Genomic DNA, 27,778 nt, shown 5'->3' with positions numbered 1-27,778 from the left:
TACATGTGTGTATACTAACCTGCGTATATGCACATCTGTAAATATCTCTATATGCAACCATCTGTATCTGCATTAAGCTCAACATGAACTTGTACTGATGTTGCCAACTCTAATCCATTACCACATAGATCGTTCTAGCCTCCTTCCCTTGCTTTTGTGTAAACTCTTATTCCGACAGTGAGAAATCTCTCACCATCCACCGTCCACCATCCATATATTTAATTGTTCAATTCCAGTGTACATGTGTAGCAGCGTCAGGATGGTTAACCCAAACCCCTGTGGAAAATAACTTTATTAACTAGAGATAGTGCTTGTGTACAGTTTCTGTTGGCTTTAGTCTTACAGATTCCACTCATTTCCAAATTACTTAGGTCAGCACTTTCCCCACTCCACCCTACTTCAGGGAGATGGTTTCTTACCTTTGCTCTGTAGTTAAATTGTTTTGTCGTATTCTGTAGTCTACCTGGGATTCCTGATCTCCTAAATGACTTTTTTAATTGTATACAGTAGGTTCACGCTTTGTGCTGTGAAGTTCTGTTTTTGACAAATGCATCGTGTTAATTGCATCTACCATTACAGTATCATACAGAAGAGTTTCACTGCTTTGAAAAATTCCCTATGCTTTGCTTATCCCACCCTTCCTTTCTTTCTCCAAACCCCTAGCAACCACTGATCTTTTTACCATCTCTACATTATTGCCTTTTCCAGAATGGCATATACTTGAAATCATAGAGCATGTAGCCCTTTCTTTTACTTTTTATCACTAATATTCCACTGTATGGTTAATCTACATTTGTCTCTTTATTCAGCTATTGAAAGACATCTTGATTGTGTCCAGTTTTTGATGATTATGAAAAAAAAGCTGCTATAAGGAAATGCTTGCAGATTTTTGTGTGGACATAAATTTCCAAATCAGTTGGGTAAATATTTAGGAGCACAATTGCTGGATTGTATGGTAAATGTACGTTAGCTTTTTAAATACCCTGTCTTTGCATTGTACTCAGTTTCTTGGAATGGAATAATCTCCTCTTGCCATTCTCCTTGCCCACTCCCCCACCAAGTCAGTTTTGACCATTGATCCCAGGTCCTGTCATCACTACAAATGAGCAAATGATATAGAACTTCAGCTTACCATTTTGGGGGGAAATAAAATCCTCTAGTGATGTTTCCTATGTGTTTATGTTATTTTCAGTTAATCTCTCAGTGAAAACAATCAGCTGCATCTAGTTGAATTTTACTGTTTTGTGCTTTCTGGCAGTATAGCAGGAGTAAATATTTTGTGAGTGGCTTACATAGCCTGTAGGTTGTTAAAAATACTTTCTAATTGGGTCGTATTGTTTTGGTTTCATAGTTACTAAAATCCTGAAGAACTAGTCAGATTTTTCTCTTCAACCATCACCATCAAGCAGTATATTTTCAAATTATTAAGTTGTAGTAATTAACTTTAAAAGATTTTATTTGAATGAAATTTATGTTCCCGTTAAGTGATAGTATGTTTTGCTTCCTTCACAGCATTTATTCAGTCGGAGAGCATAATAGAAGTACTGCGTTTTGATGATGGAGGACTTCTACAGGTAATTTTATTTTAAGCTTGAAGAATTATCTCAGTGTCAAGCCTTGAATAACATCTGATTATTATTTTTCTTTTAAAACGTAACTGGTTCATATGAAATATATTTTATGAGCTTCATATGCAGACAGGGCAGTAGAGTCATTGGTAATAATAAAAACCTCCATAGCTGTATGGATTACCTTTTAAATAAAATATTTCTGGGGGATGTTGAGAGGTTAGGTGGGGAGAGTTAGATCAGGAGCAGTGGAATTGGTGGTAAGCTCTATTAGTATGGAGCCAGTGAGTGAAACGCTGAATTCGGATGTTGGACCGCAAAATATTTATCTGGAAGAGAACTTCTCCAGAGGATATAAGTTCTGCAGATGTACATCTATATCATCCTTCCACTAGCCATTCTAAGCCGTGTCTTTATATATATTACACATAAAATTAGAAAGTGTAATCTGATAGAAGTCCTGTTCTGCCTTTCAGACATAGCTCACGTATCACCGTGAAGCCTGTTTTAGTCTCTTCTTAGCTAAAAAGCAGTTCTAGAATTTCAGAGCTGAAAGAGACAGTACAAGCCATCTTAACCAGCCCTGATTTTTGTGGCTGATTTTCTCCTTCCAAACTTTTTTCATATTCTATGCTTGTCTTACAGTACTCGCCACCTTTGTAATAATAACAAGTGTTTTTAAATACCATGTTATTTGATAGCATGGCAGATATTTTTTTATTCATGTTATATTCAGGGGAAACCAAGGTTTAGATTAAGAAAGTTGCCCACGATCCCATGACTTTGCAGTGATGGCATGGGTATTAGAATTCTGGTCTTCTCACTCCCGGTGTGATTGTTAGTCTCTTTGTTACATGGTGCTGCCTATGATGTATTTGTTTACTTACTTGTAACTAAATACATGACTTAAATAGTTCTCCTGTAGCTTATAATAAAGGCAGGAAAGTGAAAATTAAAGTTAGATCAAGGCAATAGAGAAATAATTCTGCTAGGGACTTGGAATAAGATTTGTGTTTTAGCATAAATTTAGATTTCAGACACTAAGCCAAACAAAGTAAGCAAGGAAACAAGTGATGGGTTGTAAGGTTCTTTTTCTCTGACAATGAAGCAAATAAATGTTTCGGATGAAAACTTTTTCCCTGTTTCTAAATTTTTAAATAAACTTATTATTCTACTTTTATATAAGAGATGTTGAGAAACACAGCAGGCAGTGGCTGCATGGTGCTTGCAGAAAGTCTTCGTATGGCCTTTTATATTTTAAAAGTGAATAACAACTGAAGATATATAATGATCTCTAGTTTTGTAAAGCCACCTTGCTAGAAAATGATCTTGGTCTCTTGCTCTAGTTCTTTAGTCTGTTGCAAGATGAGAACTTGGAGAACCTATAGAAATCACTGTTTTAAACATCTCCCTCTTGGTGATTTGCAGGATCTAGAGAGCAGGCAACTCAGGACTGAATTTCTAAAAAATTCTCTGAGTGTAGTTATCCTGTACTGATTGAAAAAGGATTTATTATATCCTTCAGGAACTAGACATCTAGGTTGCAAGTAGATAATCCATTTTGAAAACTCTGAAGCTTGACATGTGTTTTTGCTGGGGGAGGCTGTCAATTCACGTCTAAAAGGACTTGGGTGTGGAAGAGCTCGTCAGCTGGGATGTCATTTGCTCATCCTCTTTGGATCTGCTGAAATGCTTGGACCAGTGCTTGGGGGAGGCCTCAGAGTTCTGTAGCTAAGGTAATTTTAGACTGGAGTGTTAAGGGCAGGTATTACCACTGGTTACTTCAGCCACAGTGAAACCTCACTAAGCCTCCTGCAGAATGCCTAATGTTGAGATGCTATATATAGTGGATTATATATCTGCAAGTAACAGAACATAAGACCCCTCTGAATAGACATTTATAAAAATCATTCATTTGAATGTTGAAGAATGTTGCCTAGGAACAACTGTTTTGATTTTGACATAATGTCATTCTTTCTGGCGATAATTTGCCAATAAGTTCAGCTATTTCTTAAACAGCTCCTGGTTTCTTGTGATTAGAAGAGAAGTATGTTCATGTAGCATTTCTGTGGCAGAATATATATTGGGTTTCTCCAAATTAAATTAAAGCTAAAGCAGGGAGAGAGTCAAAGCAACAGCCTTGTTTTACATTATTTAAAATTAGAATTTTGCTTGAGAGCATTCGTTCCCAGATTGTGGAATTTATGTTACAGTCATGTGGCTTGGCTCATGGTGATTTTTTAAGTCCTAAAAATTAATTGATGATAAGTCAGTAAAAATTGTAAAAACATTAAAAATTTGCTAGAAAGTTTGGACTTGATTTCCTATTTTATTTTTAAAGAAAAGGAAAATGAGGCTCATAGAGTATTGAGCTGCTAGAGTGAGAATCCAGCATCCAGTAAGTACCCAGCTTCCTGGTTCCAGAACTCTTTCCGCAGTACGATGCATGTGCATTTCTTGCCAGTGCGTTCCCTGCGTTATCACTAGTGATGTTAGGGTATGATTGGAAATCGTAGCAATCCTCTTAGCCCATGTTTTCTTTAGTTGGTGTTTTGACCATTGTAATTCCTGCTTGGCAGGGCTACTAAGATTTGGTATATAGAACATAGGAAGCTGAGTCAGTTCTTAAGGTGAGCAGACACTGAGGATGCTGCCTCAGCATCTTGCTGAGAACCCCAGCTGACACATATAATAAAGGATATCTGTTAAGGAGGAGGGATGTGGAAAAAACTATGGTAAACAACATACTTAACAGTGAAATGCTGAAAGTTTTATCTCTGAGATGAAGAATGGATCAAAGATGCCCACTAAATACCACTTAGATTCAACATCATGCTAGTTGTAGCCAATAAAGGAAGACAAGAACAGCTACTGAAACTCGCGCACCTAGAGCCTGTGCTCTGCAACAAGAGAAGCCACCGCAATAAGGGCCCCCCCCCCCCCCCCCGCTCACCGCAGCTGGAGGGAGCCCGCACACAGCAGCGAAGACCCAACGCAGCCATAAACAAATAAATAAGTAACTTGTAAAAATAAATAAAATTTAAAAATAAATAAAGACAAGAATTAAAAACTAAAAGGATTGAAAAGGAAGAAAAAAATGTTATGCACCTCAGATTATGATAGTTTATGGAGGTCATCCAAAGCATCTACAGATAAGTTACTAGATTCAATAAGCAATTTAGCAAGTTTGCAGGATAACAGTTGATACATAAAAAACAACTGCATTTCTATGTTTATGTTGAGCCGTATGAATTATACCACTTCTATAGATCAGAAAAGGCAGCAGAGTCTAGCCAGACTCACACATATATGGATACTTGATTTATGAATAAAGTGTCGCTGAAGAATATTGGGGAAAGAAAATATTGGGGAACAGTCAATAAAGGGTGCTAGGACAAGTGAATATCTATATGGGAGAAATAAAACTTTGACTTCACACCAATAACAAAAATAGTATAACTATTTTGGGACTCTGGAGTCTTCTGAAGGCTTATGGCTTCAAGCGGAAGGCTTGAGGTAAATTAAAGTAAAATATGGTCCATTTCAGCTCTTAGCCTAGAAGCAGTTACCCACCCTCACCCCCTGGCCCTGCGGCAAGCAGCTGTGCATGTTCATCAAGCAGCTTGCACACAGCTTGCAGAAGCCTGTGGGCAAAAAAGGATTCTGTCCTCCAGGTATTGGGGATCCATGCCCTGATTGCTGCTTTTGATCGCAGAGGTTTAGACAGAGAGGCAGGCGGCCATTATTGTTGCAACTCCCCCATTGTTAAAAGTTCCTCACCCTGAAGTGAACCAGAAGATTTAAAGGGCTGACAACCTTCAAAAGCCACTGCATATATGGGGGAAATTAGAAAATCACTTTGAATGTTCAGGGAAAGGCCCAGGTTCATAAAACACCCGAGAAGACCTTAAGTGTACACCTCAGGCTTATCTTTGGCACAGACATAGCCTACATCATAAAACCAAAAACAATAAACAGAAGCAAACAGATAGCAAACTCTGGAAAAGGAGGAGAATCTGACACCCAGAGTTACTCGATTATTAAATTCAAATATCCAGTTTTAAACAAAAAATCACAGCGTACAAAAAGAAACAAAGTATGGCTCATTCAAATGAAAAAATTAATCAACAGAAACTATCTCTGAAAAAGACCTGACGGCAGATCTACTATACAAATTAGAAGTAGATCTGTTTTAAAACAGTCATCTTAAGGATGCTCAAAGAACTAAAGGAAGATGTGAAGAAAATCAAGAAAACAATGTATGAATAAAATGGAAATATCAATAAAAAGATAGAAAACCTAAAAAGAAAACCAAAAGAGGGTGACATCATCAAGATGGCAGAGTAGGCAGCCCTAGCTCTCATTCTTGTACAGAAACACTGACATAAAAGTAAATATTGGTACCAAAATACTTTGAAGAGAAATTCAGAATCCATCAAAGAAGCAGAAGTACCCCTAGAAGGGCACAAACTGAGAGCAGTCAGATTTTGCTGATAAGAGGAGTACTGACTTTTCTTTAATCTTTCATCTTTTTGTTCCTCAGACTCGAGAATTTCCACTGTCTTGTCTTCAAGTTTGATGATTCTTTCTTTTGTCTGCTCAAATCTGCCTTTGAATCGTTCTAATGAATTTTTCATTTCAGTTTTTGTACAATATTTCAGTTTTGCAAGATGAATAACTTCTAGAGATTTAGTGTACAGCATGACTGTAGGTATAATACTGTATTATATACTTGAAATTTGCTAAGATAGTAGTTAATGGCTCTCACCAAAAAAAAAGAGTATATGAGGTGATCATTTCACAATGTATATGTATATCAAAACATCACATTGTACACCTTAAATATAAACAATTTTTATTTTCCAACTATACCTCAGTGAAGCTGGGGAAAAAAGAAATTAAAAAGAAAATTGAGCTGAAATACAGTAACTGAAGTGAAAAATTCTCGATGCTGAGGAACAGAAAGATTAAAGAAAAGTCAGTAGAGCCTAAGACCATCAAGTGAACCAACATATGCATTGTGGGAGTCCTGAAAGGTAAAAAGAGAAAGAGACAGAGAGAATACTTGAAGAAATAATGCCTGAAAATGTCACAAATTAATGGAAGACATGAATATAAGCATCCAAGAAGCTCAATGAACTCCAAGTAAGATGAACTCAGAGACTCATACTGGGACATGTTAAATCAGACCTTAAAAAGGCAAAGAAAATCTTGAAAGCAACAAGAGCAACGGGACTCATCACATAAAAAGGATCCTCGATAAGTTATTAAGAGATTTCTCATCACAAACTTTGGAGACCAGAAGGCAGTGGACCCATATATTCAAAGTATTAGAAGGAAAAAACTATCAACCAAGAATCCTATAACTGGCAAAACTGTTCTTCAAAAGTGAGGGAGAAATTAAGACATTCCCAGATAAACAAAAGCTGAGGAAGCTCATTACCATTAGACCTGCCTTGCAAGAAATGCTGAAGGGAGTCCTGCAGGTAAAAATGAGAGAACACTAGACAACAAGGTAAAGCCATATGAAGAAATAAAGATCACAGTAAAAGTAAATACATGGGCAATTTAAAAGTCGGTATTATTGTAACAATGGTTTGAAACTCCACTTTTTGTTTTCTACAAGATACATTTTTTTAAAAAAGTCTAAAAGCAAGGATTATTGTCACTTTGGTTTGTAACTCCACATTTTGTTTTCTATATAATTTAAAGATTAATGTACTTAAAATAATTCTTAGTTTGTTTTTGGATACAAAAAGAAGAAATTCTGTGACGTTAACCACCACAAGAAGTAGGGATGGAGCTGTAAAGAAGTACACATTGAGTGTGATTGAGTTAAATCTGATAAAAATTCAAATTAGGGTGTTATAACTTTAGGATGTTAGATTAAATGGTAACCACAAAGAAAATAATATAGGAAATACACAAAATGAATTTAAACATTTCACTACCAAAAAATCAACTAAACCAAAAGATGACAGGACTACAGGAAATGAGGGAATAAAACAGTATAAGGCATATAGAAAACAAATAGCAAAATGACGGAATTAAGTATACTATTGAAGCTGAGCTGGTAGGAATTCAAACAAGTTTGTTGTAGATTTAAGATACAAATTATAATCTCCAGGGTAACCACTAAGAAAATAATGTGAAATATACGTAAAAGGAAATGAGTGGCCAACTTCAGCTTGTGTAAGCTAAAAGAAGTCAGTTTTAGGCATATACAGTCTTATCAAGGGTATGTCAGGAATTCCCTGGCGGTTCAGTGGTTAGGGCTCCACACTTTCACTCCTGAGGGCATGGGTTCAATCCCTGGTTGGGGAACTAAGACCCCGCAAGCCACAAAGCCAAAAAAAAAAAAAAAAAGAAAAAAGGATATGTCATAATAAGTGTGTAATAATTACACATAAGAGCACAAGATTTGAATTCTGACATATACTGTTTGATCCTGGACTGGTAAATATAATTTGAGTGTCTCCAGTGTATTGAGAATTGCAAGGACCACTAGAGATAGAGACAGTTGTGGCAGTTAATGAACTTTGAATTATAATGTAAGGAGATGTTATTACAAATGAAAATTAAATTATTGGTATGTCTTTATAAAATTCAGGTTACAGTAGGGTTTTCAGTCCTGGCAATATTTATATTTTGGACAAGGTAATTAATTCCTTGCTGGGAGATGAGGAAAGAAGACTGTTTTAAGTGTTGTACGGTGTTTAGCAGCATCCCTGGCCTCTACCCTCTAGATGCCTGTAGCGCTTTCAGTTGCAACCATCAAAAATGTCTCTAGACATTGCCAAATGCCCCGGAGGACAAAATTGCCCCCAATTGGAACCACTAGGTTATAGGGATAAACTTATGTATTATTTTTATGATAAGAGAATTTAATACTGTTTGGGAATATACCACATACTTACTTTTGCAGAGTCTTTTCCATTTGAGTTGAAGAATAGTTCATTTTCCTCCTTTATATCCCTTTGGGGTGCTCTCTGAGAGAGACTGTGCTCAGACTGGTCTGGAATGTGGAGCCTAGCAGTGAGCAAGGCTGAGACTGGAGCCCTTAAATGCAACAGAAGAATGGAGTCTGAATTGTGGGTGGGAATTGTGCTTATCTTTGTAGATGCACAGTGAAAAGATCATTTGCAATATGTCAAGCGTTACCAACTTTAAGTATCTGCGATTCAGTGAAGTTTACTTTGAAATGTTGTAGGTATGTCTTGTATTTGATAGAAGATACAGAAATACATGGCACAGGCATTTTCTAGGGCCCTGAGTACTCCTGACAGACCCTTATCTCTGAGCATAAAGTTCAATGGTTTCCACTAATCAGATGGTGAAATAGGAAATCTCAGTCTCTTCTAGGGATTACTTCATAGTTTGGTGAGCTGACCATCTTTTTTCATATGATTACTGGCCATTTATTTTTCTTTAAGTGATTTGCCTCCTGTTCTTTGCTTATATTTCAATCACAGTATTCTTTTCCCCAGTTTCTTTCTTTTTCTTTCTTTATGCTGTTCAGTTATAAAATACTTACGTAAATAGCAGATCTTTTCATTGTTACTAATGTAACCCTTTTTTTGCTTGATTTTTCTCTTTTCTGGGGGATGGGGTGGGAGGGGGCGTTTACCTTGTTCATTTTTGCTCATTCTTCGGCTTTCAACATTTTTGAATCCTTTTGTGTTAGGTATTTACAGTCTATAGTTGGGCTTTGTTTTTTCAACATGATCCTTTTGTCTTTCTTAATAGACGAGTTTATCTCTAAATGAGATAATCATGCTATATATGTGTTTAATCTGTTCCATCTAATTTTTATGCCTTCCTTTTTGTTTTCTCTCCATTTCGGGACTTAAGTTTCAGATACGTATTTAAGATATGTTTAAACCTTCATTTCTCAAATTACTTCAGAAACAAAGTAGTGTGTATTATGATCTTCCCTTTTCTCTCAATATTTAGGGTTGTGCTGAGATTTTTATTCTTATTGTAGTTAAATGACTTTTCTATTTTGTGGCTTATACTTCAAAAACAACATTTACTTTCTGCTTTTCTAACCTTATTTCCACAGTTCCTTTACTGTATCTGCTTATCTTTCACAAGACAGCTTCCTCATTTGCAATTCTTCATGAGTAATCATCTTGGCCAGATTGTCTTCATGAAGATATTTTTTTCCCCTCCAGAAAGTATACATGGGTGCTACACTTCCTGAGTCTCCTTTCTGTCAGCTCCAGATGGGGACCACAGTTTGGCATGTCCTAGAATTCTTAGGTTGTACTTTTTATTGAAGTAAAAGTGACACACAGTAAACTGTGCATGTTTAAAGTGTATGATTTGAAAAGTTCGACGTATTATACACCTGTGAAAGCATTACTGCAATCAAGATAATAGATATATGTATCCGTGGCCCCCAAAAGTTTACTTGTGACCCTGGGTAATCCCTTTACCCTCCTCTCCATCTCTAGGCAACGCTGATTTGCTTTCTGACACCACCAGTTTATACTTGAAATCATTTTATATAAATGGAATCGTATAGAATGTACTTTTTGGGAATTTGACTCAGCGTGATTATTTTAAGAGTTATCAATGTTGTTGCATGTATCAGTAGTTTATTTCTTTTTCCCCATTCAAATGTTATTTTCTGTTCTTTTAAAAATATTTTTTCTAAAATAATAAAGAAATATTTAATAGAGAAAAAGAAAGGTTCCTAGTCTTTGAGTTTACTCTCTTTTTATTGCTGAGTAATATTCTACTGTTCTATCCCACACCACAATTCATGTGTCACTTCATCTGTTGATGGAAATTTCAGTGGTTCCAGTAACAAAGCTGCCATAAACATTCATGTATAAGTCTTTGTATGGACTTATGCTTTTGTTTCCCTTGGGCAGATATCTCAGAGTGGTCATATGGTGGGTGTTTTAAGTTTAACTTGTAAGAAATTGCCAAGCTTCTTCTAAAATGGTGATTCTGTTTTACATTCCCACCAGCAGTGTATGAAAGTTCCAGTTACTGCACATCCTTGCCAACCCTTAGTATGGTCAGTCTTTTCCATTTTGGACATTATTGTAGGTTGTAGTGTATTGTTGAAGTTTAAATTTGCTTTCCCTTGATAACTGGTGCTGAGCATCTTCTCATGTTCTTAACTGACATTTGTAGAATTACTCATTTTTTAAAATTGGGTGGTTTTCTTATTCAGATTCATAAGTTCTTCATATGTTCAAGATACAAGTCCTTCATCAAATAGGTGATTTGCAAATATTTTCTCTCAATATGTGGTTTGCCTTTTCATTTTCATAGCAATGTCTTTTGGTGAGCGTATTTTTAAAAGTTTGATGAAGTCCAATCCATCAGTTTCTTCTTTTATGACTAGTATTTTTTTTTGTCCTGTTCATGAAATCTTTGTCTGTTTGAATGTTGCAAATATCTTTTTTTGTTGTTGAAAGTTTATAATTTTAGTTTTTATGCTTAGAACTATGATTTATCTAAAATTAATTTGAGTGCCTGGTGTGATACAAGGGTAAGGGTTCATTTTCCCCCAAGCTTTGTTCAGTTGTTCCAGCACCATTTGTTGAAAAGATACATGTTTCTCTACTGAATTACATTGATGCCTTTGTTGAAAATCAAGTTGACTATAAACGTGAGTTCGTTTCTGAGTTTTCTCCAGTTCTGTTGATCTGTGTCGTCTGTCTTTATACTGGTGCCACACTGTCTTGATTGCTGTAGCTTTTTATCCTATTGTAGTAAAATACGCATAACATAAAATTACAATTTTAACCATTTTTAAGCGTACATTTCGGTGGCATTAAGTACATTCGCATTTGTTTCTGCATCACCACCATCTAGCTCCAGACCTTTTATTTTCATCCCAAACCGAAACTGTGTGCCCATTAAACAACAATTCCCCATTCCCCCTACTGCAGCTCCTGGCAACCAGCATTCTACTCTCTGTCTCTGTGAATTTGTCGACTCTAAGTACCTCATGTAAATGGAATCATATAGTTTTTGTCCTTTTGTGACTGGCTTGTTTCATTTAGTCTAAGTGTAGACTTAGTTTTCAAGGTTCATCCATGTTGTAGCCTATGTCAGAATTTCCTTCCTTTTCAAGGCTGAATAATATTTTTTTGTATGTATCACATTTTGTTTCTTCATTTATTCATCAGTAGGCGCTTGCATAGCTTCCATGCTTTGCAATTGTGAATAATGCTGCTATGAGCACGGATATCTAAATAACTGTCGAGTCCCTGCTCTCTGCATTCAGTTCTTTGGGGTATAAACCTAGAAGTGTGATTGCTGATCTTCTAATCCATATCCTACACTACAGCCAAAATAATGTCTTTAACACTTAAATCGTCTAGACCATGTCTGTGTCTCTGTTTCTCCCCTACAACTTCAGTCCCCTTGTACTGCATTTAGAGTACAACACAATCCAGGCTTCTCAGCATGGCTTCTTACCAGGGCACAACATAACAGGGCGCTGCCTCACCTCCAGCCTCATTTCTGCTTCTTTCCCACTTCTCTCTAAATTCCAGCCACATAGACCTGCCATCTGTTTCTTGAGCATCCAGGCTCTTTCCTGTACTAGGACCTTTGCATGTGCTGTTTTCTCCACCACCACAAAATCCCACCTCCAAACACAGCTCTTCTTTATCCTTTAGGTTTCAGTATAAATGTTATCTCTTCAGACAGGGCTTCCCTCATGACACATTTAAGCATATCACCTATTTATTCTCTTTCATAACATCTTTCCAGTTTTTCCAAAGTCCTTTTATTCAATGTACAAACACATATTTATTTAGTTTTAAAATAACTGACTCCCCCCTACCCCTACCCCGCCCCATACCTCAAGCTCCATGGTGGCAGGAACCATAATAGACCAGCACCTGCACACAGTTGGGAAGGGGTGAACAGTAGAGACACGTGTAGCCTCACAAAGTAATTGGAAAGAGGACTCTTCTCATAGGATGTATTGGTTTGGCAAGCTTCTAAAAATCAATCCTATTACTTTGCATTACTTCCATGTGTGTTTAAAATTTAATCCAAATTATTCTCTCATTTGAATTATATGGTGTGACAAATCATTTCATATGATTTAGGGATCAGGTTTAACCTGAAAGTAAGTATAAGGTCAAAGTTGAAACTGTAATAAAATACGTTGGATATTCTGTATGTCTGTAGTATAAAGATTTGGTTTCCGTGTTTTCACCATTGTTTTCTTCCTTCACAGACTGAGACAACACTTGGACTCAGTTCATACCAACAGAAAAGGTAAGGCAGTAATAGGTATATATATATTTTTTTAATATATAAAATTTTATGTATTTAGTAAGATACTGACATACTTTTAGGTCTTTCTGGGGGATTCCCGCTCTCCGTTTTCCCCATACTTCTTTTGGTGAGGAGGGAAAACAAATAGTAAATCACATTATATCATGTATTTCAAGTATTGTGTATGGAAGACCACGTTTAAATCTGAATTTGCGTGTTGTGCATTGTGTAGCATTCCTTCCGCATTCACATGCAAAGGGGTTTACTTGTAGCTGAAACTCCCCTTGCTTTGGAAGAGTTTCGGTGTTATAGCTCCCAGTGACCTCTCCTGTGGTCCTCCCTGCTTTTTATGGGCTGAGCAGTGCTGCCCTCAGTTGTCATCAAGGGTCTACCTGCAGGCCCCTGGCAGAGGAAGTTACCATATAAGGAGAGATGATTTTAATTACAGGAGACCCTAACTGGTTGTCTTGTTGACCCCCGTTGTTTGACACATGAGGACTCTGAGATTCTTAGAACCAAGGGATGTGCTAACAAGGTTAGAGTAATATTCTACTGAGTAATATTGGACATTATTGTAGGTTGTAGTGTATTGTTGAAGTTTAAATTTGCTTTCCCTTGATAACTGGTGCTGAGCATCTTCTCATGTTCTTAACTGACATTTGTAGAATTGCTCATTGTTAAAAATTGGGTGGTTTTCTTATTATTCAGATTCATAAGTTCTTCATATGTTCAAGATACAAGGGTTTCAGGTAGAATTCATTATCTTCTGATCACCAGCCCCGTGTTGCGTTCCCTTTGATATTCTTATATCAAGTATGGAATCCTTCAGTGTTTGCTGTATTTTCTCTCTTTAGCCAGAAGAGCAATATAGAGTTAGTTAAGAATTAGAGGGGAAATGCTTTGAAGGAGGCATAGGGGAGCCAGTGGAAGCACATGAAGGAAAATAGTCGTGATGGAGCTTACATGGTAGGGAAGAGAGGTGAGAGTCTGCACAGTCTGCTCTGTGCTGGGGCTGTGGGTACACTCCCTGCCTTGAGACGTCTTGAAGGACAGTAGAGACACAGCTTCTGATGAGGTTATAAAGCATATGTGTTGATGAAATGACAAAGGCAATCTGCTTTCTGAAAGAAGGCGGCTCACTTGAAGAGTATATTATAATCCAATGATAGTAGCCTCAGGGCTTAGTTGTAGGGGATCAGGTACCTGAGACACATGCCTCACATGGTGTCTCACTTTCATCATCAAAACAGTCCACAAGGCCTAAGGCACAGCTGAGGTGAAGTTAGCCTCTGACTGCAGCTCCTGGTCTCCACTACTGGCTGCCTCTACCAGCTTCTCCTTGGGGGTACCCCCATTTCTGCTGAGCATTAGAGATTGCTGAGATGGACACTTTGTGGTTTTGAACTCCTGTAGTCATTTCTGCGCCAATTTCTGACTTCTTGTACACCCCAGTTGTATAGTCCATTTGCTGCCCTGTGACTTTTCTAGTAAGCCGAGAGATTCAGCCCCATCCTTTCTTGTATTGCCTATACCTGATCTCCTGAGCGAAAACTCTCATTCTGTAAGTGAAACTTAACCTGCTCCAGGGAAATTTATATCATGAAAAGCTTAGTTAGAAAATGATTCTGTAGCTAATGGTGGTGAAGCTAGTCTCTGGCTACCATTTGCTCCGTCTCCACCACAAAGGTTACTATCTGCTTCAGCCCCAAGGGCTTCCAGGACATTCCGCAAAGAGAAGAGCTGCTGCTTTCACGACCTCAGGATCATGGGAAGTAAAACTATGAAAGAATTTTCCAAGATACTCTTTTTTATATTTCTCTCCTACCTTCTGGTTCACCCTTTCTAATTTGTTTTAATACAGTTATCAATTACATGATAATATTTTGCTTAAAAAGATGCCAGCTACATAAGATAATGGTAATGTGCACATAGCGTTCCATCCGTGTTTATTTTAGTTGAACACCAAAATGTTATAATGAGTACCAGTAATGATTTAATATTTTGGGACGTGAGGCCACCTTTTATGAATGTCTTTTCCTAGGGTTGTGGAGCCCTATGGTGGGAGATTAGGAATTAAAGAGACCTGAGTTCTGTGTTCACCAGATATGTAGCCTGGAGAAAAACTATTTAACTGCTCTGAGCATGACTTTCATTTGCAGACTGGGGAAGATCATTTCTCGGTCTGATGTATCTTATATGTGATATAAGGTTATGCATTATATAAGGTTGCTGTAAGGACCAAATGAGAGACTTATTTGGGTAACAGTAGTTTGCAAACATTAAAATGTTACATAAGTTGTGGGTGTTGGTTAATTTATTTGTTCAGTCATTCAGCAAATATTTACTGGAATCTTTACATATACCAGGCATTGTTCTAAGAATTAGTAATTCAGTCATTGTGTTTGTTATCTATTGCTGTGTAATAAATTACCTCCAAACGTAGAAGCTTAAAACAGCAGACATTTATTATTTTTCTGTTTCCGTGAGTGAGAAATTTGGGAACAGCTCTGCTAAGTAGTTGTGGCTCAGGGTCTCGTGAGATTTCAGCCAAGACATCAACCGAAGCTGCAGTCATCTGAAGGCCTGGTCCCGGTGGGTCCTCTCCAAGATGGCTCACTCACATACCATTAGCAGAAGGCCTCAGTTCCTTACTGGCTGTTGGCAGGAGACCTTAGTTCTTTGCCATGTGGAACTCTCTGTAGGGCTGCTTGAATGTTCCCGTGTCACAGCAGCTGGAGACCCTAGAGCAGGAGAACCAAGAGAGAGCACAAGGAGGAAGCCACAGTGTCTTTTGTAATTGGGTCACACAGTCACTTCTACCATATTTTATTCATAGGAAGTTACCCCCAAGGAGAGCAGAATTAAGCCCCCACCTCTTGAAGAGAGGCAGATCAGAGAATTTGTGAACACATTTTAAAACTACCACAGTGCTGGCTGGGCCAGATAGTCAAGACTCCCGCCCTGGTAGAACCTGTGTGCTAATGGGGAAAACAGACAATAAGCCACCAAATAAATGAACAAAGTATCAGTTAGAGAAAGGTCTGGGATAGACAAGACGCCATTGCTTCTTTAGATTTGACCATAACGAAGGCCGCTCTGAAATGATGTTTCAGCTTACCTGGTGAAAATCTTAGGGCAGAGCATTTCAGACAGGAACAGCTAGTGCAAAGGTTTGATATTGGGAGCAGTGTTGTTGTTATATTATGTTGTTATGAGAGCTGGAAATGTTGGTGTATACAGTTAGGTAAGAAGGATACATGTGTATATCTGTGTGTGTATGTGTATACACAGTGTCCACAAGAAGAACCAGAGTCTTCTGATCTTTAAGTTTCCTGGTATCTCTAGGATATAAGCCAAAAATACTGGACTACGGAGTACTTTTCAAATTAAGGTGGTTGAGGTTCTTTAATTGACTGTATAGTTTGCTTTTTATTAAGTACAACCATTTTGGTTGCCTGCAGTTAACCATAAGCATCTAGAAGATTATAGCCAGAGCTTGCTAATACCTTAATGGCAGATAAAGTCTGCTCACAATTGCAGTTTGTCTAATATCTGTTATAAATTTTGTGAAAAAGTTAAAGGGAATGTTCTTAAGTTGTTTTTTAAGATTCCGTTTGGGTTTATACTTAGATTAATTTTCTAGCTCTGGAGCTTTTAGCCACACATGAAGTGACATATATGCAGAAAACAGTACTACTTTGCATAGATCTTGAAGACTGTAGTAATTTTGATGGTAGACTTAAACCCAACCACATCAAATATTATAATAACTGTGAATGGTTTCAACACCAGTGGTCAGACTATATTAAGGAAAGATCTAAGCATATATTATCTACAAGAAATGTACTATATATTTATATTTAATTTTTTTTATCATTTGTTTTGAAATAACTTTAGAGGATAGATGCAAAAAGAGTACAAAGAATTCCCATATATATCCCGTGTATATCTTGACCTAGATTGAGTCCCCATTTAACACTTTACCACATCTGCTTGATCATTCATAATCTCCCTCTCCACCTCTTCTTTCCTTCTTCTCTCTCTCTTCCCTATCTTTCTATATATAGGTATATATGTATATGTAATTATTTTTCTGAATTTTTTGAGAATCAGTTGTAGACATGATGGTCTTTTATTTTACCCCTAAAAACTTCAGTGTATAATTCTTATAAATATAGACATTATTTTACAAGCCACAGTAAAATCAGGAAATTAATATCTACATATACTACTTAAGCTACAGACCTTATTTTAATTTTGTCAGTTGATCCATTAATGACTTTCACTTTAACAAGTAAAGAAATTCTTGGTCCAAGCTTCTACTTCTCACCCTCACATTTTATTTATTTTTACATTTTATTTTATTTTATAGCTGCGCCGTGGAGCATGTGGGATCTTAGTTCCCCGACCAGGGATCAAACCCACGCTTCCTGCATTGGGAGCACAGAGTCTTAACCACTGAACACCCGGGAAGTCCTTCCCCTCACATTTTAATTCATTGTGTTAAAATTTACACATTTTTTTAAATCGTCCGTTCAATAGCAAATTATTGTAATTTATTTTTAATATGTTTGTTTTTTAACTTTTAAACTAGAGTGGTAAGTGAATTATGTACCATCATCACAGTATTAGAGAATCTGAGTGTGACTGTATATTTACCATTACCAGTGAGTTTTACACATACATTCATGTGTTTTTTGATGTCAATTAGCATCCTTTTATTTCTGCTTGAAGAACACCCTTTAGTATTTCTTGTAAGTCAGAAGTGGCTATGGTGAACCCCCTCAACTTTTGTTTGTTCAGTGAAGTCTTTCTCTCTCCTTGATTTCTGAATGACAGCTTTGCTGGGTATAGTATTGTTGTTTGACAGTTATTTTCTTTCAGTAGTTTGAATGTCATCCCACTCTCTCTTTGCCTACAAAATTTCTGTTGAGCAGTCCACCTGTATGGTACCTCCTTCTTATCTGCGGGGCATACATTCCAAACACTACACTATTACTGATAGTACCAAACACTATATATACTCTGTTTTTTTCCTATACTGACAGTGGGTCACATATACAGCAAGGGTACAGTAGACAAAGGGATGATTCATGTCTCGGGCAGGGCAGAGCAGGGCAGCATGAAGTTTCATCATGCTACTCAGAAGGGTGTGCAGTTTAAAACATGTATTTTTTATTTCAGGAATTTTTCATTTAATATTTTCAGACCATGGTTGACTGCATGTAACTGAAACTACAGAAAGTGAAACCACAGACGAGGGGGGACTAATGTAGTCTTATGGGGTGGGGAGTGGGGTGTTCCTTGTATGTGATGTGTCACTTTTGCTACTTTCAGAATTCTCTCTTTGCCTTTGACTTTTGACAGTTTAATCATAATGTCTCATTGTAGGCCTTTTCAAGTTCAACCTGTGTGGGGTTCTTTGGGCCTCATAACTCTAGATGTCCACTTATCTCCCCACAACACTGGGGGAGCTAGATGTCCACCGTGGGCTCTCTCTTTCCCATCTGAGAAACGGTAGGCGCTAGGGGGCCCTCTCAGTGCAGCGCTGTACCAGCCTGGTAGAGAGGTGATATGACCAGAGTATAGCCATTTCTCTTACCTTTCTAATACAGTTTTTTTCTTCTTCTTCTTCTTCTTTTTTCCTGCTCTCTGTGGTCCAAGGATGTTCTTGAGCCTCACCCCTGTGTTTTGGGATTTTCACAATGGTATCTCATCTATGGGTAGTTGTTGGGTGGTCTTCTTGTGAGGGGGACTGAAGTCAAGAATGACCTACGTCACCATGTTGATGATGTCACTCCCCAAAAGACATCATTGATAATAGGAAAAGGAGGGACAGGGAGAAGATACTCACAGTACATACATTTGACAAAGGACATGTATCTAGAATATATAAAGAACTCTTAAACTCAAAATTAAGACAGACATCCCAGTTAAAATACTTTGAACAGACACTTTGCAAAAGAAGATATCTGATTGGGCAGTAAACAAATGAAAAGATGTTCAACATCATTAGTCCTTAGGGAAATGAAAATTTAAGCTAAAATGTATTTATTGGAAAATATTGATATAGGAGTAATCTGTATCTTTTCTCTTAAGTCACTATATAGCTGTCTCTAATAAAAGTCATATTGGGGACCATTTTAAACTGTTGGTGACTTTTTAAAAAGTTTTGCTTGTTAAAGTGCTTTTATTCCCCTCTTACTTCTGCTTGCAACGCTTACTGTGGATCAAGCTACAAAAGAGTAGTTCCCAAATGTGAGAGTGGACATAAAAGTGCCAGTTTCTGGGCTCCATACTAGATGTAAGGAATCAGAATAGAGAGGCGCGGGGCCCTGGAATCTGCATTTCTACAAGCATCCTAGATGATTAAGATGTAGGTAGACCACAAATCATTTGTTATGAAATACTGGGCCGAAGAGAACCTTTTGTTTAGGTAGTAATTGCCCCTAGGAAAATATTTTAAATTTCACAGTTTAAACAAATTCCCAAAGCTCCAAGAACGTCGTATGCTTCATTTGGGAAGGTCTTGTGTGCTTAATTTCGACCTAACAGTTCACCAAGCAACACAGATTTCATGTATCTCTCCAGTTGTTCCCTCGCTTGAAGTCAGAATAGCCCTTATTCATCTCCTTCTCCCCAAATAAACAGTTAATGCTTTAGTGAAAATAAAATATTGTATTGAAAGTTTCAGAAAAAATACAATCACTGCCGAAAGCATAAAATCATGTTATTACTTTTATAATGTCTAAGAGTCTGTTTCTTTGAAATTGACCAAGGGCACCATTTTTCATATTGCTTCTTCCCCAGTTTATTGTTCAACATTATGGATTTGTAGACATTTGCTTTCTGTTAATAAAGCACTGAAGAGTGTCATGGCCATTCTAAATAAACAGTAGCAGCCATTTCAGTCAGCTGTCGGTATGTGATAGCTATGTTATTGAATTTCGGGTTTTGTTAAGATAAGATTATACCTATGACAACTTGTGTTGTACCCACTCAAATATTAAATTGGTCCTTAGATATAGATCTGCTGTTGTTTTGAAAATATGCATTTATTTATGAGGGAATTATCTGTTACGTATTGTCCCCTCTATCTCATATTCTGTGAGCATCCTGTAAATGTCACGATAACAATTGCTGGACACCACTTCTTTGGAACATTTTATGGGAGATCTTAGCCCACATAAGGCATGAAAAAGGAAAACAAGGTCTAAGGATTTAAAAGGAAGAAACAATTGTTGTTACTTGCAGGTGATCTGTCTACAGAGACAATTCAAGATAGTGATCATTTTAGCAACACATATAATGGCAGGGGAAAATCTAAGAGAATCTGTAGACAGACTGTTAGAATTAACTCACCAAAATGCCTGGGTTTAAGATCAGTACCCCCAAATCAGTAACTTTTTAATATAATGCAATAACCATGTATATCTGTCTGCCTACTTGACACCTCCATCTAGATAAGACATCTCAAGTTTAAATGCCTAAAACAATACTCTTGAATCCCTACCCAACTACCCTTCCCCACTTCTAACCTACTCTTGCATGTCATGACTACGTATCTAGTTTCTCGGGCCAAAATCTTAGAGTTAAGTCATCTTGATGCCTCTCTTCTTTCTCTTACACTCCAAAATCAATCCATCAGCATGATGTCTCTAGCTTCCAAAAATATTCATAGAAGAGCCACTTCTCATCACCCTCCCTTGCAGTCATCCTGGACCACAGTGGCTGTCCCCTCCTCTCTGGACAACTGCAGGGCCTTCATGCTTCACTCTTGGGCTCATGCAGTCTCTTCTTCATACAGCAGCCAGATTTGACCTTTTAAATGTGTTAGATCATGTTACTTCCTTGCTCAAAACACTGTAGACGCTTATTGTTACACTGAGGATAAAATCCAGACTTCTGCAAGGAGACCTGGCCTCTGTACTGCTCTGATCTCAGCTCCGGTCTCCTCCCCCTCCTTCCTGTACTCTGGCCACTTCAGCCTCCTGGTTCCTCATCATGCCAAGGACATTCCTGCTTTCTTCCTCCAGATCGCCACCAGTCACGTCTCAGCCCCAGTGTCCCCTCCTCAGAGAGACCGTCTATGTTCCTGCTGTGTTTGATTTGTCTTTATATGTTGGACGTCATCACGTGATGTGTTCTACTTTTGTTTTCCCCATTCGCATGTTAGTGCCATGAGAACAGGCTCTTTGTTCTCATGGCCCCAGCCACTAGACAGCCCCTGACATTCAGTATATTTGTGTTGAGTGAATGGGGTGTGCACTGCACCTTTTTCCCTTGCCTGGCCACTTTAAACATTTCCACTTGAAGTTTGGGGATTAGGCTCTCAGTTCTGTGAGAAAAAACTGTATCTTAATCTCCTTTGTATCTCTAGCATCTAACACAGTCATTGTTTATATATGTGTGAATTACTGACTTAGACACATTTACTTTATGCGTTACAATTTTTTTTCTTGATTGGATGGAGATTTTATGTAAGTTTGAGTTTCACACTGTTAAAACTGATGAACTCATCAGTATCTATTGTTTTAAAGGAGCTGAAGAGTATCCTCGTTATAGTATGTCTAAGAAGGGCAGAGATCAAGAGGGAGTAGATTCTGTACCTCTGGCTACATGTGGCAGCTGCCTTGTGAGGAATTGTGCCTTCATTGTCCCAGTGTCTTTAGTTTTGTGCTTTAGTAAAGTATAGTCTTACATTTGGTCTTTTCCTTCTCGTGTTTGTCATCTTTAATGTTCAACATATGTAGAAGGATTGTCAAGCAGCACAGAGTAATACTCTTAATTGGTAAGGCTAAAAACACTTTTAAACCTTATTTTTTTAAGCTCAATTATTCCACTGCTCAGACTATTTAATCTTTATTGAATTGAGTCAAATCTAGATCTTCCACATTTTCTGTATGTCCTTGTCTATTTCTATTGTATTTCCTGAATGAAATTACTATATCATGTGAAGCTTGTGCTCTTTTGAATTGCAAAGGTGATGGAAATAAAGTAGTCTCACAAAATGGGTTTTGCTCTTACATCATTTCTTAAAATACAGCAGAAAGATAATCTACTGTTTAGAAACTTTAGTGTCTGAATGACTTTCTCCCTCTCTCGGTATGTAAACAGATGACTTTAGGTATGTGGACCTCCTCTCGAAGGTTGTTTATACTTTGCATCAATGTTAGGTCATGGTGATGTCTAGGAGGTTTGCTTATTCAGGAATCTGTTTTAGTGAGAAGTTCTAGTATCAAGGGGAATAGTTAGAAATGATACTCAAATATTTAGGCCAAGACATCATAGATCAGTGTGTTCCAAACTCTCAGATTAAAAAGATATTTCAGTTCTTGGAAATTTCTGTCCCCAAATTGACTCTTGTTTAGTTCTTTGACACTCTAGTTACAATGGGATCATGAGTTTTTAATCTCTATAAATTGCCTTCCAAGTACAAGTAATTATATATTGTTCATTGTACATGTATTAAAAATCCAAATGAGACAGTTCCGTGGCAGTCCAGTGGTTAGGACTTGGTGCTTTCACTGCGGTGCCCCAGGTTAAATCCCTGGTTGAGGAAATGAGATCCCTTAAGCCGTGTGGTGTGGCAAAAAAAAAAAAAAAAAAAAAATCCAGATGAACATATTAAGGTATATTGTTATCAATTATATCAACCAAATAAATTTCAGCAGTCTATTTGAGCAGTTTCTGTTTTTGCATACCTTTGAATAGGAAAAACACTCCTTTTTTTCCGCCATTTTTTAAAACAAATGTTTATTGATTTCCTCTAATAAAAAAGTAATGCATATTTCTAATATAAGACTCCACTTTGCTTAAAGAAACTTTATCATGACAAAACTCAAGTGTCTGACTTTGGTTTGGGGAAACACATATGTTGAAGAATTGCTTCTTAGGCTGTTTTCTTTTTACTTACAGTATATCTCTGTACCGGGGTAATTGCAGACCTATACGATTTGAGCCACCAATGCTGGATTTCCATGAACAGTAAGTTTAAAATTTTCAGGCCATAGCAATATTATATATATTTTATGCATGCATTTGTCTTGCCTTTTGCCTGTGTTATCTTGTATGAGAAAGTTACATGTTTTAGTCATCAGGAAAGTAAATAATGTTGAATATAGTTTGAAAATGGGAGGTAAGTATCTGTTATGAATCTAACGTATAATATTAAATTTTGAAGTTTGAAAAATATCCACATTTTGGAGTCTCTGGTTCAGAGGATCTTATCTTCAGAAGCAGCATTAAACTTGGTTACCTTTCTGATTAGCACTTCATTTCCAGTTTGATTATTTAACATTTTTCCTTGTGGATGTGGAAGAATATATTAATTTGTTTGATGTATATGCTTTTAAAAGTACAAACTTTTATACATCATCAAATAAATAATATTATCACCAACCCAGGAGGCCAAACAAAAGCAGATCCTACAGGAAGACAAGGTCCAACCACAGAGTACTTCCTCAAACCATAGTTCTGCTTACCTTCTGCCTCTGGGTCTCAGGTTTTGCACATCTCAGACACACTGAGGGGAAGACAAGTCTTCACCCGTATTTGGTTCCAACCCAATTTAGCAGGTAGGTAAAGAGAACATCTTAAATGATATAACTTCTAGAGTAATGCCACTCTGGTAAGTTAGCAGAAGAAAGGAAGTTTTTTTTAATTTGTTTGTCCTTTTTTTTAAAAAATAATTTTTATTGGAGTAAAGTTGATTTACAATGTTGTGTTAGTTTCAGGTGTATAGCAAAGTGAATCAGTTATGCATATAGATATATCCACTCCTTTTTAGACTCTTTTCCCATATAGGTCTTTACAAAATATTGAGTAGAGTTCCCTGTGCTATACAGTAGGTCCTTATTAGTTATCTATTTTATATATAGTAGTTTATATATGTCAACCCCAATCTTCCAATGTATCCCTCCCACTCCTTTACCCACCCCCCACCCGGTGACCGTAAGTTTGTTTTCTACATCTGTGACTCTGTTTCTGTTTTATGAATAAGTTCATTTGTACCATTTTTTTAGATCCCACATATAAGCAATATCATATGATATTTGTCTTTGTCTGACTTCACTCAGTATGACAATCTCTAGATCCATCCATGTTGCTGCAAATGGCATTATTTCATTCTTTTTTATGGCTGAGTAATATTCCATCGTATATATGTACCACATCTTCTTTATCCATACCTCTGTCGATGGATATTTAGGTTGCTTCCATGTCCTGGCTATTGTAAATAGTGCTTCAGTGAACATTGGGGTGCATGTATCTTTTCGAATTATGGTTTTCTCTGGATATATGCCCAGGAGTGGGATTGCTGGATCATATGTTAGCTCTGTTTTTAGTTTTCTAAGGAACCTCCATAGTGGCTGTACCAATTTACATTCCCACCAACAGTGTAGGAAGATTTCCTTTTCTCCACACCCTCTCCAGCATTTATTAGAAGAAAAGAATTTAAAAGGGAAGTTGGTAGGGGGAGCTGTATGCAGGTCTATTCTGATTCAATAAATGAAAACTGTAATTTTTTTCATGTTGTCAAAGTTGTAGTTAACCGTTTTCTACCAGTGAAGACATGAAATTTAAGTAATTTCTGTTTAAATATTTCAGGGTATTTTTAAATTTGGAAGTGTATTCATCTTTTGATTTGAAACCAGGTGCCTGAAACTGTTCTTCTACACTAAGATGTTAATGGCAAGTTTTCATTTAGTTTTTACGTGTACCACAGTAGGCAGCCTTGCAATTTTTAACATTCTTTAATTAATTCTGTAATAATTTCTTTACAATCTCAAACCTAGAATAATCAAATATATCAGTTATACTTGTACAAAACCGTGGTAGAGTAGTCAGCATAAGAAGAGCTATCTGATAACAACTCCATCTTTTCAGGTGTTTACAGAGATCGTGGATTTTTGGGGTGGGGCTGCAGAGAGAAGTTTGTGTGTTTCCTTTTGTACCTACAGATGGAATCAGTATTTGCAAGTAGTCGTTACATAAATAGTAAAATTGACTTGTGGGTGTTAGGTTTAAAGACCATAATGTTCAGGTAGGAAATACATCACTATTGTTTCTGTCCTATAAAAAGGTTTAGACACGGTGTTGAGATGGCAAAAGCACAGAGTTCTTAATCCAGTCACAGTAATATATCACCTGTAGTTTCCTTCTGTCAGATACCAAGATATTTAATGAAACATGGCATGCGTTCTGATCTTTAGCAAGAAGGTTCATTATTTTTAAAATAATGATGAGTTCTATCTCTCTGATGAACTCCAATCTAGGACTATGGCATGGGCCATGTTTATGATGACACCATGAGCCTGGGGACAGAGGAGATCAGGGTACAGTAGCAAAACTTTAAGTCTAACATAGTGAGTATTCTTACTTTGAAAAGCTTAGCAGTAACCATTTTAGAGAGATTGTTTCAAAAGTTATATCCGGGCTTCCCTGGTGGCGCAGTGGTTGAGAGTCCGCCTGCTGATGCAGGAGACACGGGTTCGTGCCCCGGTCAGGGAAGTTCCCACATGCCGCGGAGCGGCTGGGCCCGTGAGCCATGGCCGCTGAGCCTGCACGTCTGGAGCCTGTGGTCTGCAACGGGAGAGGCCACAACAGTGAGAGGCCTGTGTACCGCAAAAAAAAAAAAAAAAGTTATATCCAACGTTTTTCACTTCTTTTTTTTTAAGGGAGTTTTGAAAATTTCATGCATCCCCTGAGATAAAGAAATTTTCAGGTGTGCAAAATATCTGAATCGAAATTGGTAATTCCTGTTCCAAATTACCTGTCCCTCAACGCTTTACATAATGAATGCCCCACCCCTAAATAGGAGAAATTGAGATAAGGGCAAGCAAAATTCTGGACTGGTAGTTTTAACCTTTTTTGGATCATGGTTTTCTTTAAGAACAGATGAAAGCTATCAGAACCTCTTCCTTCCTTTCCCCAAATGCACACACACACAGTTGCACATACAAATAACATTTTGCACATAGGTTCAAGGGTTTTATAGCCATCCCCATCAAAGTCCATATCTGGATCCTTAAGCGCTCATAAGGAATTCCTGTTCTAGGCCACAGATTATTAAATCACCAGTACAAAATTTACTGGGATTTTGCCCAATATGCTAGCAGTACATGTTCACTGTGGTAAACTTAGAAAATGCTTATCAAGAGAAAGAAGTAAAAATTTACCAGTAATCCAACCACCCAGAAACATAAACATTGAACTTCTATCCTTCAAGTCCTTTTTCTGTGTATTTATTTATTGAGTTACAAAAATATAACAGTATTTTCTGACCATAAACTATTTTATAACCTGCTTTCTTTTTTTTTAAATAAATTTATTTATTTATTTACTATTGGCTGCATTGGGTCTTCATTGCTGCCCACGGGCTTTCTCTAGTTGTGGTGAGCGGGGTCTACTCTTCGTTGTGATGCGTGGGCTTCTCATTGTGGTGGCCTCTCTTGTTGCGGAGCACAGGCTCTAGGCACGCAGGCTTCAGTAGTTGTGGCATGTGGGCTCAGTAGTTGTGGCTTGCGGGCTCTGGAGCGCAAGCTCAGTAGTTGTGGGTCACGGGCTCCAGAGAACAGGCTAAGTAGTTGTGGCGCATGGGCTTAGTTGCTCCGAGACATGTGGGATCTTCCCGGACCAGGGATTGAACCCATGTCCCCTGCATTGGCAGGTAGATTCTTTTTTTTTTAACATCTTTATTGGAGTATAATTGCTTTACAATGTTGTGTTAGTTTCTGCTGTATAACAAAGTGAATCAGTTATACATGTACCTATGTTCCCATATCTCCTCCCTCTTGCATCTCCCTCCCACCCTCCCCATCCCTTCCCTCTAGGTGGTCACAAAGCACGGAGCTGATCTCCCTGTGCTGTGCGGCTGCTTCCCACTAGCTATCTGTTTTACATTTGGCAGTGTATATATGTCCATGCCACTCTTTCACTTCGTCCCAGCTTACCCTTCCCCCTCCCTGTGTCCTAAAGTCCATTCTCTACGTTTGCGTCTTTATTCCTGGCAGGTAGATTCTTAACCACGCACCACCAGGGAAGTCCCTAACCTGCTTTCTAAACATATATACTGTGCATTTTTTTATTCCATAGCATTTTCTGTTACATTATTTTGTGGTATCAAAGAACAGCAAATTGTATGGATATATTTTTAAAATTCATTTATTGTTTTAAACTCTTTGTTCTTATAATCAGTGCTGAAACTAATGCTTTAAGCACAACCATTACTAGTTCCTCAGGAGAGTCCAAAAAAATGGAATTAGAAGGTGAAAGGATATGCAGAGTGTAAAACATTTTTAGTTAATATTTAGGCTAGAGAGTAATTAGGTGTCATGTACAAGGAGCACCGATAGGAATCAATGAATTAATCTACGACTGGAGAGGACGATGTGCTGAAGATGTGCGAACAGACAGATGCACTCCAGTACAGACGCGGGTTGGGTTATACGATGAAGAAAATTGTTTGAAGCAGACTGTGAGCTCTTGGTTACAGGTTAGACTGGACTGTTCCCCAAAGCAGCAAATTTATATGCTGCTGCAAAAGAGCGGAAACAAAAGGAAAAAAAATTTACCCTTAATTTAAACTTTTCTGTGTCCAGCCTGAGAGTACTGAACAAAGTTTGTTTTTATCTCATAAAGGTAGAAGTGGATCTGTAGAAGTAGGAGTTGGGAGCAGATGTGAATACATGTATTAGGGTTCAATCAGAGGAACAGATCCAGTCAGATCCAGTGTTGTGTGTGTGTGTGTGTGTGTCCGTATATGTTTATGTGTGGAGTTTTTATAAGGAATTGGCTTATCTAATCGTGGGAGCTGGTTAAGCAGGCCCCAAGTGTACAGGGGCAGGCACTCAGGAAGGGAAAATTGCGAGCGGGCTGGAGCCTCAAGGGCAGGACCTGAATATTGATGTCCACGGGCCGGCACTTGGGGAGGATCCCAAGGAAGCAGGCCAGTC

General features: G+C 37.7%; 1 protein-coding gene across 4 annotated transcripts in view; it reads left to right on the top strand.

Moving 5' to 3' along the window:
- The first annotated feature begins 1,516 nt into the window (after positions 1 to 1,516).
- Positions 1,517 to 27,778, top strand: part of TMEM131 (transmembrane protein 131) — a 139,510-nt gene continuing 113,248 nt past the window's right edge. For all 4 annotated transcript variants that reach the window (XM_024743695.1, XM_024743696.1, XM_024743694.1 and 1 more), the window contains exons 1-3: positions 1,517 to 1,574; positions 12,784 to 12,824; positions 22,743 to 22,811. In XM_024743695.1, the coding sequence (XP_024599463.1) occupies positions 22,792 to 22,811 (20 nt within the window). In that variant the 5' untranslated portion in view covers positions 1,517 to 1,574; positions 12,784 to 12,824; positions 22,743 to 22,791. The remainder of the gene's footprint in view (positions 1,575 to 12,783; positions 12,825 to 22,742; positions 22,812 to 27,778) is intronic.

The sequence above is a fragment of the Neophocaena asiaeorientalis genome, unplaced genomic scaffold (assembly GCF_003031525.2).
Source record: "Neophocaena asiaeorientalis asiaeorientalis breed wild unplaced genomic scaffold, Neophocaena_asiaeorientalis_V1.1 scaffold114, whole genome shotgun sequence".
Taxonomy (NCBI): Eukaryota; Metazoa; Chordata; class Mammalia; order Artiodactyla; family Phocoenidae; genus Neophocaena; species Neophocaena asiaeorientalis.
The sequence above is the reverse complement of the archived record's forward strand: the minus strand, read 5'-3'. Positions and strand labels throughout refer to the sequence as shown.